A 12,359-nucleotide genomic window follows, 5' to 3' on the forward strand; every position below is an offset into this window, starting at 1 on the left:
GCTTTCTAGGCAGAGTTTGCTTCTCTAGATTAAACAGCCTTTGAACTCAATTCTGAGGAGAACCAGGTTTTCACAACCCCCCATTACTGAAAACGGCCAGAGTAATTCAAAACAAACATGTCTACGAGCTATGCTTTTTAAATTAAGCTACAACTGAGTGTTATTCCAGCAATATGGAAAGCAAACATACTTATTAGGAACAAAGTAAATGGGAAAATAATCCTCAAACAAGCCAGTTTGTCTCTGAAGAGTAAACCAAAAGCAAGGTTTGTTAGCAAGGCCTCCAACAAGAGAGTGCAGGTTAAGCTTAAGAAACTGAGCAACAACGAGTGAGCAGTGAAGGGTAACATGAAGAACTCGTCATCCCCTGCAGAAGAGGTGGTTTTGTTTGTTTGGGGATTTTTGGCACCTGCATGATTTGCGACCTCAGGTCCACAGCCCCACAAAGGGGGCCCAAGGGATCAAAAAGATCTGAGAACAAAGCAAGCAGATTTATCCTCAGTCAACAGCCTCAAAACACAGATTGAAACTACTGTGCGGAGAGCATCACAGACCTGAGAAGACAACAAGGTTGGTGTTATAGCATGCTGGGCTAAGGAGGAGGAGGAAGGTCTACCTTAATCTTTCACACACGCTGTGGACCATGTTTCAGAACAATTTGTACCCTGGCAGTTACCGATTTAGCTAATAGGACACAAGCATGCACCTTTATTCCAGCCGATTCAGATAATTCACAGTTTTGCTATTCTGACTGCAAGCAAAAACTACAAAGCAGTTGTCCTCTGGTGGTACCCCTCAGTCCCCCACTGAAAGCCACAGTTGTAGGAAGGTAAAGATTTAAGTAAACTTGTGCATGAAATTCCCCTGATCTGGGCATCTGCATTATATACTCTAAAAGTAACAGGTTCAGGGTTTTTTTTAATTCATGCTTTTAGAAACAAATTGTAAATCTGCTGATCTGCCCTGATCATTTTATGCTATACATCCTTCAGGACAAGCCTCAGGTGGTTGAGAAGAGGGAAGTTCCATTCATATCACGACTCCTTGTGATGAAAACTAGATCTAATGCAGACGATGGTCTGAGCAAGCTGTTCAAAGCTTCACCAGCGTGAACTGCTGCTGGAAGATTAGGGAAGATAACCAAATAATTATTTTGGCGTATTTATACTTCTTGCTCAGTTATAGAGGGTACAAGTTTATTGCCATGAATATTTTGAAAAACTAGAAGATCGTTGTAATATCATCTGAAGTAAGGAATCCAGCTCTTAATGAGACAACTCGTTACAGTGGAACCAAGGCCGTCTTACTGCAGCACCGCTGGGAAGATGGTGTATAGCTCACCTCACTCAGTGCTGCGCTTCCTGTAATACAATATGCACGTAGGAAATACATTTGGTATTTTATTAAGTAAACAAAGCAATCATCAGTGCACATTTGAAGCAGCAAAAAGAAAAGAAGCACCTCAGACTTTCATACCGTAACAAAAGTTCTGTGGAAGCTGCATTTTATTTGAAAATCCACCCATTTTTGCTAACATACATTTTAATATTTTAAACAAAAATAGAATCTGCAGAGACAATGCAGCAAGTATGCTTAATTCATGTACAGAATTGCTTTCATATCATTGACTATCCTCCTGAAGGCCCCACTCCACCCAAAAGGTATGATGTATTTACACAAAGCACCGATCAACAGTGCTACTTTAATTCTTCGTTAACTAAATACCCACTAGACAGACATAAGGAAGCTACTTCCCCTTTTTTACTTTTAAAAGGTACGTGATCATAAACATGGCACTAGCCAAATGAAAAGACTTCCCCCCGCCACCACACACCACCTCAGTTGGTTTGGGGTTTTTTTGTTTTTGTTTTCTTTTTTTACAGAAGAGAAGGAAAGTCTTAAAGTGAAAGCAATTCCTCACATTCATTTTGGAAAGGCCTTATAATGTCAAATGTAAAAATAATGACATGCCAAGCACAAAGCAATAAAGTTCCTTCCCAATGCACTAATGCTGAATTAAAAATGTAGTGCTTCTTCTAGTCAGTTAACTGTTCCCTTGCAAAATCCTAGGCACAGAATTGACTATAAGGATTAATGCATTTTACAGCTCTTCCCCAATTCCCATAGATACTGAGAATTCATTAGATTCAGACCTTTAAAATATTTAGTGCTCTGTATGTCAGCTGAAAAGCATTCTGAATCAGATTCATTCTGTGTGGATAAAAATCAGACATACTGTATACATCCATACTCATTTTCATAAGGAGGTTTTTTTGATACAATATTAATGTTAAATTGATAATCATAAATAAATACAAACAATAATACATAAGGAATGTCTACTGCAAACTGAATATATAATTTTTAAAAAAAGTTAATTCCCATTACTGCTGTGCCTACACTTGTGAGGACTGAAGAAAAGGTAACTGCAGAATTAAGAGTTAGGATTTGACCCTCCCCTGCCCAGGGTCTTGTTTCGAGTTACGGTAAAGGACACATGTCCATTCCAGACAGCATTTCCAAACACCAATCTCAATTTCCAGAATAAAGGCTTCTCTTCGTATGTTACTGGTTATGGGTATTATTCGCAGCTGAAAGTATTGATGTGTTAGTCACCAGGACAAAAAATAGGTCTTAGTCTTAATTCATGGCGATTCTTGGCTTTGTGTGGTATCTTGATGTTTTCTGATGGAGTTGTCCCAGGTTCCTTCATTGGTCTTCATCACTTCACTGCATCATTGAGTGGAAGAGGAGAGTTTGAGAGACTGAAGTTCATTTTTTCCTGGAAGTGGGGGTTTACTGGTGAGCGCATCTTTTTGGAAACGTTCCTTTCTCTTCCATCTAACACAGTTACATAAATTGAATCTGGAAAGATTAAAAACCCTTGTGTTAACATCCAACAGAAGTAGGACTTAACTATAAACCTCTGTTTTCTCCAAAAATTTCTATTCTTCCAATGCCCAACCTACCCCAAGATCTGAAGTTTCGAACAGAAACAAGAATTCTACAAAATCAGGGCCAGAAAACAATCAAAAGCCATCAGGATGTTTTTCCAACTTCACCAGCCTTTGGAACATCTCTGCATTAAGCTGGTTTGTCCAACAATAAACCCCCCCCTACTTATCCATGCAGTCTTGTCACCAGTGGCAGCATAACACAGATCAGCATCTTTATGAAGAGAACTCAAGGTCACTTTTCACACTGAACCAGAGGAGTGCACAAAGAAAAGCAGACGCTGCGTGCAATAAAGCCTGCTCTTTCTTTACACTGTGTATTCTTGAATGTTTTCATGTTTTTTGCTCATTTTAGCATTTAATTTCCACCTGCCCATGATTGATAAAAAGAACTGCAGTGCACATCCATACCAAAATTGAACCCTTGCACACATGAAACCAAGTATCTCCTTCTGCATGAAGTGAACTCTTTGGTCAACCACGTGGTGAAGTGCACGAGCAGACTGCCAGCAGCAGTCAGGTGTTTGCCGATAACCACCAACCCTAACCATTTTCCTGATGAAACAGTAAACACCAGGTAGTACCAGTTCCTTCTCCCCAGCTGCAGTAAAGTACCTTGTGTGCTGGCTCTTGCAGTTCAGAAAGGAACTATCACACTTTATTTCCAATACACTGAAGCAAAATGACTTGATCGGGCCTTTAAACCGCTGCAGTTAAGTATACCGAGTTTCCAAGTCACTTCCACAATGCTTCCAACTCAACATGACTTGTTTTATTTTCTTCAGGAACAGTTCTAGCCATGTTAATAAAACTCGAATTAGAACTTTAATTTCGTTTTATATCAAAGACCAGCATCTCCCCAGAATAACAGACAATACCTAAGTTGTTCTACAAGAAATCCTGGAGAGAGAGCTCTGCAAAGGGATCCTTTCCTGAGGCTCTGTGAGGACTCTGACTGGAAGGGCTGGATGCTGCAGACAGCTAGTAGGAAAGACGACAGAGAAAGGGAAAGAAAAAGAAAAAAGGTCTCAGAATGACAGAATATGAAAGCTGAACGTGTAATGAAAGGACAAGGGGATGTTACGAGGCAAACTTGGCAGAAATCAACTATTAAAACAAGGTGTTTGGTCATATGGAAAACAGAAAGCCTCTTCAATGGTTGGTGTAATGCAGAAACAAGCTGGACATGACCCTCCAGAAAGGAAACTTCAGTTGGCATTTGCCGAGTCAGCAGATAGCCTCGCACTTTCACAGCGGTTTTCTTCAGAAGAAGATACAAAACATCAAGCTTGCCACTCCTGTGAAACGGGTTAGCGCTCTCCCCGCTTTACTGGCAAAACTACGTCCTGGCAGGGAGAGATGAGGCTGGGGGTCTGGCCAGAGCATGGCAGCTTTCCAGATGCCTTCTCCAGAAGAAACAGCTCTCAGCATCTTTTCCTCTCACAATAGGATGTGTATAAAAAGAAGCTGGAGAGCAGACAATGGATAATTGTCAGTTTGGGGCCTAGAAGGAGAACAGGGGATATATTCTGGGAGTAGGAAAAAAAATATAGACAAGAGTTTGTCAACTGCTGCCGTTTTAGGTGAGAACTGAAGACTGAGACCGATAGTCCGTACTATCTATACTAACAAAAAAATCACATCCTGTAGCCATGTATTTAAAGCACCACACTACAAATTCAGCCATATAAAGCACATAATTTACAAGTAGGTAATACTGGCGTTCCAGCTGCTGCTGCTGGAAGGGACCAGTAATCTGCAGGCTGTAATTGCAGGAGTATCTGCTCTTTGTTGATTTTTTTTTTTTAACCCTTTTCCTTCTTTGTTCGTGCTTTCCCAGTTATAAATGGTGCTTTATCAAAGTCTATTCGCCTTCCTCCCTCATAGAGGTTGCATGTTTTTGCAGTTACAAATAAAACAGTCAACTTCCTCTATTTCAGATTCCATCACTTTAACAGTTTACTCATAACTGAGTCGCTAATCACCAGTGCATACTTGCACTTCATACCCATTGCAAAAACCATCGTATGAAGACGTATTTCCTTTGGAAATACTGAATGCCTGCCAACCTACGCATGACAGGGAACGTGCTTATGGGAACTGCTTGCAGAAGTGCCCGGAGAGTAAATATTGCCATTGCAAATTTGAATTTTTCACGTTAATGCCTGTCTCTGAAACCACGGGGGGAGAAGGAGCTCTTTCAGGATCAGTACTCTCTCTTATCTGGGTTGGAATCTTTATCTCCCTCCCAAAACCCCACTCCCAATGGGGCACTCGGATCCAGTCCCCATAAACAGATTATGGAAGAGTCATGAGACAGAATGGGAAGTGCTTGAGAAGCAATTTCAGGATGTCAGAAGTTCCCCTTTTGAACTCGGTTCTTCCCTTTGGAAAGCTGTAGCTCACACACCCTACCACTCTCCAGGATTTGAGCCAGACTAGTGATAAAGTCTGACAGAGACATAACTTCAGCCAGGCATGCCTGCTGCGACCTGATTTCTTGAGACATTCTTCCTCTTCATGGTCAAATGGCTTGAAGTCACATATTAAAAGTCCTGTTAAATTGAGTTGGCAAATCTCCAATTGATATCAAGTCCAAAATAATGTCCCAGTTTGAAAGCAGTGTGGAAGACTGGTAGGTTTAGAGCTCTGTCATCTGTGCAACATCAGCATGTAACCAGAAACAGAGGTGAAGTTTCAGGAAGCCTGTTCAGGTTAAATACTGGGAAAGAACTTAACAACGCTACTTCCTAGATGCCACAGCCAAATTCAGACAAGACACAGTATCTTACAGTAAATACCTATTTTAACAAGATGCCTCTAGTTATTAAAAAGGAGGCCTCAAAAAAACCAAGGAAAGTATAGTTAGACAGTTTCCTACGTGGCATCTATCAAGAATACCGCTTATAAATATATCCAAAAACCAGAACCTACCTTAGCAGTTTCTAAGAAGCATTTAAAACAACAGCACTGGCCATCAGTTTCTCCAGCGCTAATACGTCTAGAGCTGTAGATTTAGCCTCCTTACTGCCCAGCGCTTGTGCGATCTGAAATGCAACGTACTGTGCTGGATCAGACCCAAAGCTTAGTCTCACCTCCAACAGCAGTCGTCACTTTTCGCTGCTTCCAAAGACAAAAACTCCCCAGAGTCACAGTTAACACAGAACCACCCATCCATAAGTGAGTATTGTGCTGATTCCCGTCATTAACTAGATACTGGTTTCTCATTAAATGAGTCTGTCAAGCTGTTTTAGCATGTATTTTAGGATTAACGTGCCAAAAGGAGCACCTGTAAAGTTTACTTTCTGGCATAAGTCTGTCCTGAACTATATAGACTGTTCTTCCAGTTTCAAACAAACAAACCAACCAACCCACAAAAAAAAAAAAAGACCAAAACAACCCCCAAAAACCAAAACCAAACACCCCATCCAAAACCAACTTACACTTAACTCATTTGCACATTCACCTGTTCTTCATCATCATCAGGCAATCACTCCTACTACTTTTCCTGTACAACTCAGTGACATTAACAACTGCAGTGTTACAATTCACAGGGATGCTGGCAGTAGGCAGAGTAATCCCTTGATTAAATTTTAAATCTTAAAATTTTCACTACGCAGCTGCTTCCCCTCCTAAGGCTATGTCCGTCTGGGGGGAAGCAGACCAGAATATACAACACGTAAAGGCATACCACTGATTTGTCAGTATTGTACCATTTTATATTAGCCAACATGATAATGGTTTTGGTGGTGGTGAACATTCAAGCACTGTTGTCGTGCGGACAACTCAGATGACACTCAGATCTTGCAAGGGGTGGTTTATATTCCAGTTACCTGTACATCATTCAGATCCGGCTCATCTGAAATGTTTTGCATTTGCTGTACTGTATCACATCCGCCATCGCTCTGGCTACTCTTTAACCTTGTCTGGAGATTGATTCAGCCTGTCCCTTCCTCATACACACTCTCCCCCCCACCAGCTAAAATTTAATCCCACAACTCCAACCCTTCTCACTGTTCTGGGTAGTGTGCTGTAATATTTTGCAGTGAGGAAAGCCTGCAATTTTATCATGACAAAAACTATTTTTTTTCTTTCTCGAGCAGGAAATACTGACCCTAATGCACAATAAGTGATTTCAAAGAATTCACACCAGTCTCTTAAAACTACGAATATCTTCTGCACCTAGATTTTCAGAGACACAACTGTTCTAGTCTCATTCTCAGTTGCTTCAAATTATTTTGCACTTAAAAAAAACAAGCTACCCTTGCTTTGGATAGCAACAATTAGAAATAAAGTTGCATGCATGTAAACAGAACACTTGAAAGAGAGGCAAAATAGGTATGTCTAGAGGTAAGAAAAGTATATTTATTAAAACAAATCCTTAAGAGTATCAAGTTTAACTGGATTTAAACTAGAACACCAGTTTAAATTACAAAGAAACTGGACAACATTGAGATGCCTATTTCACCACTCTGTATACAACGCAGGAGGAGTTCCCAACACACTACAACTGGGAAATACACTTTTTCGGCAACAACTTCATATCTGTCATTATGCTTTTAAGTACCTTCAAGTTTCTTCACTGTAGACAGCAACCAAGAGCTATTGGCAGACTAGAGGTAAGTGATACAATCTGGTGCTTTAAACATAAATATTAAAAACAATTTACTTTTTAGCAGTGATGACACCATGGACAAAACTTGCATTAGAATAATGGTGTTTAGAGTGATCCACGTGGGAGGTCGGCAGTTTGAATTGCAAGCCTTTCAGACAACCATTATTCATTCTTTAAGATTTGTTTACTTACCCCAAGAACACACGGTTTTATTTATTTTCCTATTTCTATTTCTGGCACAACAGAAGCATGAACTAAACCTAAAGAGACAAATATGCTCTCAGAAGAACCTCAAGACTAAGCGTACGGTAAATTTAGTGTAATAATACTGTAATTCCCCTCCGTGGCTATACACTAGTGAATGCCATCTCTGCTGTGTATGGGGAAGAAGCTCTTGTGTGCAGCCTTTGTTTCATTTAAGCTGCTTTACTGATGTCGGAATTCTGAAAACTCAACACCTGCAAGCAACGCAGACTGTGTCTCTCAGGGAAAACCCATCCTGGTCACACAGCAAATGCTGATTCAAAGGGTGTGTTTTCTATCAAATTAATTCTCACAGGAGCCAAACACATTGTCAGATAAGCACAATAAATAGAGCTCTACACACCTCACTGGTGACTAATTCCTCTTTCCCCTGTTATGACAGCCAGCTGGGACTCAACCTAGACCAAGCCCTGCAGCGCCAAATGAAGCAGAAAGGCTCACCTTGCTATTCAGACCTGCCTACCTGTTTATAACCGAATTAGGCAGGTAGGCAGATTTATTTTTTTTTAAAGGGACATTTCAAAATTGGTGTCTTGGGAATTGCAGAAGAAAACCTCTTATCCTTAAGGATCCTTTAACTTGTTCTCTATTTAAGAAGTGTCATAAACACATTTTTTTTTCCTTGAAATAGTATAAAAGCCATGTGAAAGATACCGAATCACTTGTCTTAAGTGGCAGTGAATATTAAGAAGCAGCTCTCAGAAATCTAAGAGAAAGTCAGTTGAAAACTGCATTTCTAGCTAAAGAAATCTAACAGTGTCCCTTTCAGATGAAGTCTTTTAAAAAAAATTAAAAAAAAATAATCTATTTTAGCAAAGACAATGGACATACTGCCCACTGGCAGCATACAACATCGCCTCTCCTGTTAAAGGAGCAGATTCAGGCATTGGGGAAAGGTTCGAGGCTCTTTTCCTCTCATACCTACTGCTGAATTCTTTTCCCTCCACACTCCAGTCCCAAAAACACACTTACACCAACATATACTTAAGTGAATTTATACATGCGTGTTTTCAAAGTCACCTATAAAGACAGAGCTCTTTATAGTAAGATCAGAATACAGTCCCGATATATATTACATTTTTCTAATGGAGTCATGATGTACAGTGTGAACTCTGACAAAGGAACATTTGGCTAGTAACTAAAACACGCTGCTAATACTGGCGTTCCAATCTGCCAGCTAAACTTGGCTCTGCCTCTAACTACAGTTCAAAAACACAACAAAGTCTTCATGATCTCGATACTTTCTGAAAATAGTATGAAGGTGTTAAAGGCTCTCCATCCCCTCTCCCTATTTTTTTTTTTTTTTAATGTTTTTCCTACAAAAAAACCATCTTCAGATAGCTATTGGGTTGAAAAAGTGAGTTCAGATAGAAAATTCCCAGTGACAGAAGTTTGCAAAACAAACAATAAAAAGTACGTATTTAACTCCAGTATTGATAAAGTCAGTTCTTCTCAATGTTCAGAGTAACCCTTCAGCACACTCTTATTCTGGTGTGTTAGGTTATGAATCTATACACGACACATCCTGAGAAGCAGAAAAGCAGGCAATTTAAGGAACACTCCATTTAACATAACACCTTCCTTAACAGGGAAAGGCCAGATAGATTTGTATAGCTATTGAATATCTTCACTATGTTCTAAATACCATCTTCTGCACAAGCTTGGAGGAATACAAAGACCTTTTGAAAATACAATGGTTAAAACTAGATGAACGTGCCATGTGCCTCCCACAGAGTGGTCAGTACTAACTACCAGATGTTGGGAGAAGTTTCACCAAGTTTGGTGATACCATGTTCTTTTCAAACCCATCTATAACAGTCATAGACTTAAAAGGCTACATACACCGCTTGTCCCCTGCAAAATGCTGTCATATAAGCATGCAGCTTACATCTAAAAAACCAAGTTTACAGCTACTGCCAGACTTAGTTACTTTATAATCTAATACTTGTAAGTGTAAGAGGTCAAAGAACAGTGTCACATATACTCAGGAAAAAGCTGTAATAGCACAATCTCCCAAAGCCACACTTAGAGGTAAAGCAGCAGAGAATACGAACTTTGGGGAAGAAGGCCATCTTCAGCAAACAGCACAGACATTAACTATTCTTACCCTTTCACTAAAGGATTGAGGATAACCTCAGTCACATTCCCAGAAAAACAATGCCTTAAAATGCTATCCTCTTTGCTCCTGTAAAACAACTTGTTGCTGCCAACCTGGATATAAGAAGCTAGGAAGCAATCGTTACCTGAACTACTGGGCTTGTGCAACGCATTTTGTCCAACACAAAAAATATTAGAATACTTTTAAAGAAAGTGACCCAGCTGTAATTTGTTCCTAGCACCAATTATTTCGAATATACACACCTGTGCTCCCGGTACAGGGCCAAAAGGGTTTGGTGGTCTCATGACTGGCTGACTGTATATTAAAGTTGGCTGTGTCATTACTGGTATGCCTCCCATCTGTGATGGCTAAAAAAATCCAGACAACATCAAATCACATATAGCATTAATACATTGGAAGTATTTAAGGAGAGAAGGGAAAATGATAAATGGGTGAAAAGTCTTGGTCATATCTATATATGCAATCATAAGAGGTCTTTCTACAATATTCTGCAAATAAAGGTTACTAGGAAGGAACATTAGAGCCTTTTCAAGGCATACTCTCAATAATAACTGAGCCCATTTAATCTCTTACTGCAAAGATCTGAAACACTAAAACTCCCAGACTGAGGCCTGAGAGCACTTCCCTGCCTGCCGTCAAAAGCACAAGAACAGTTTTACAGATATCGATGCAGAGCTGGCAGAGTTCAAGAAAAACTGAAAACTGAGAACTATATGTACAATTAACCTTAAGTCATTATGCAATCAAAGTCTAAAGTGCTACTGACACTCTGGCAGAGCCAAATTAAGAGTTTAACATATACTAATGGCCTTAGAAGTCAGGTTTTATATTACATAGACATCCATCTCTGGCGCTGCCTTTGGCACTCCCCTCGGGCTTGGGTTGATACCTAGCAGCAGTCTTACTGAAGCAATCCCCATTCCAAGCAGCTTTTCCTTGACTAATCCTGGTACTCCTCCTATCATGCCAACCAGCTCCTTGGGCAATCACATGGTGAACCCATTCAGGAAACTGACCCTGATGAAAACACCCTACGAAAAAGTTAAAAATAACTGCTGGCACAATGAATACTAAGGTACTAACAAAACCGCCTGTCCCAGTATGCCCCCGCCAAGGGAAAAGCCTGCTACTAGACTGCCACTTAGAAATGGCCATGCTCGGAACTATGGTACCTACTACTGATTTTAGGAAAAATTAAACCCAAGGGTTGTAAAATGGGTCAACGTTTCAGAGATTCCTAGCAGTAAGTGTCCTGAGTCTGAATGAGCCAGGGCAGTTCTCAGGATGTGTTATAAAGTCTCCTGGTCATTCTGTAACGGCCCATCTCACCCATCTGCTCAGACGTTGCACGCTTTTGAACAAGTAACAGCAACTCAGGATAACAGCATCCTATCAATTCCAGTTTTCATTTCACATTGGCATTTAAACCCCACAATGAAAGCTCCTTTATGAAACATGCAAGATTACTTTCTATACACTAAATATGTTACCTTCCCCAGCTGCTGAATCAAAATAACTAAGAAAATGCTTCCAGTACTGTCAGTGCAAAGTTGTGTAGATCAAGTTTGAATTGACACTAAAGGTACTTTAACCACAAGGACTTTGCACAGAACATACTACAGGAGTTCATGGACGGGTAATGGGGAACATGATACTCTCCCAAAAGACCCTCAAGAACACAGTTGGCCACTTTTGCAGTTCACTTACTGAGCATATACAAATTATAAACCATTAATCTAATTTGATTAATATGATGAAACATTTAGATTATTTTTATTATACTAATCTGTGAGACATTTAACAGAATAATTGTTCTAAGGAAGTTCTCTTCCCTTTTATTCACCCAGCAAAGCTGTGCTACTTCAAAACCACACTAATAAAGAAGAGTTAAGGCATATCATTTCAGAAACAGAATATTTTAAAGTTTCTTTCAAAGACAAAAATTTGAACAACTTTTCAGAGCAACAAGCAGCAAGGTCAGGTTTATGTCAAAAGCCTTCTGGTATTGGTGTGTCACCTAGAGGTTCATTTCTCAGCTGACACCACAACACACAGCAGTGTCACAAACTGGCAGTTTTGTAGCATCGATCATTACAGATACCTTTTGCTGAGGTTGGGAGCAAGTATTTAAGGAAGGTTTCACTTCACTGATAAAACATTCCAGTTGTGAATGTAGCTATACTCATGCGATACACTTATTTCTACACCAATAAAGCGCACCAAGAATAGACACAGTCTTAATTTTAGTAAGTTTATGAAAACCTAAGTAAGTAAGAAAAGGCAGACTTAATTTTGGACAAAAACCACCGAAGTAGTTTAGAAAACCAGGACTTAATGATGTGGTGAAGAATAAACCAATAGGAGCTGAAAGTCAGCCTTCACTAAAATAGTTCAGACAAACAACTGC

General features: G+C 39.9%; 1 protein-coding gene across 4 annotated transcripts in view; it reads right to left on the minus strand.

The window, feature by feature from the left end:
- Positions 1-1,487: 1,487 nt before the first annotated feature.
- Positions 1,488-12,359, minus strand: part of PICALM (phosphatidylinositol binding clathrin assembly protein) — a 71,410-nt gene continuing 60,538 nt past the window's right edge. For 3 of the 4 annotated variants that reach the window (XM_075491193.1, XM_075491192.1, XM_075491195.1), the window contains 3 exons: positions 10,195-10,299; positions 3,833-3,935; positions 1,488-2,865 (listed from right to left, as the gene is read on the minus strand). In XM_075491193.1, coding sequence (XP_075347308.1) covers positions 3,843-3,935; positions 10,195-10,299 — 198 coding nt within the window. In that variant the 3' untranslated portion in view covers positions 1,488-2,865; positions 3,833-3,842. The remainder of the gene's footprint in view (positions 2,866-3,832; positions 3,936-10,194; positions 10,300-12,359) is intronic. The other variant, XM_075491194.1, reaches the window with a different exon arrangement.

Source organism: Mycteria americana, chromosome 1, assembly GCF_035582795.1.
Source record: "Mycteria americana isolate JAX WOST 10 ecotype Jacksonville Zoo and Gardens chromosome 1, USCA_MyAme_1.0, whole genome shotgun sequence".
Taxonomy (NCBI): Eukaryota; Metazoa; Chordata; class Aves; order Ciconiiformes; family Ciconiidae; genus Mycteria; species Mycteria americana.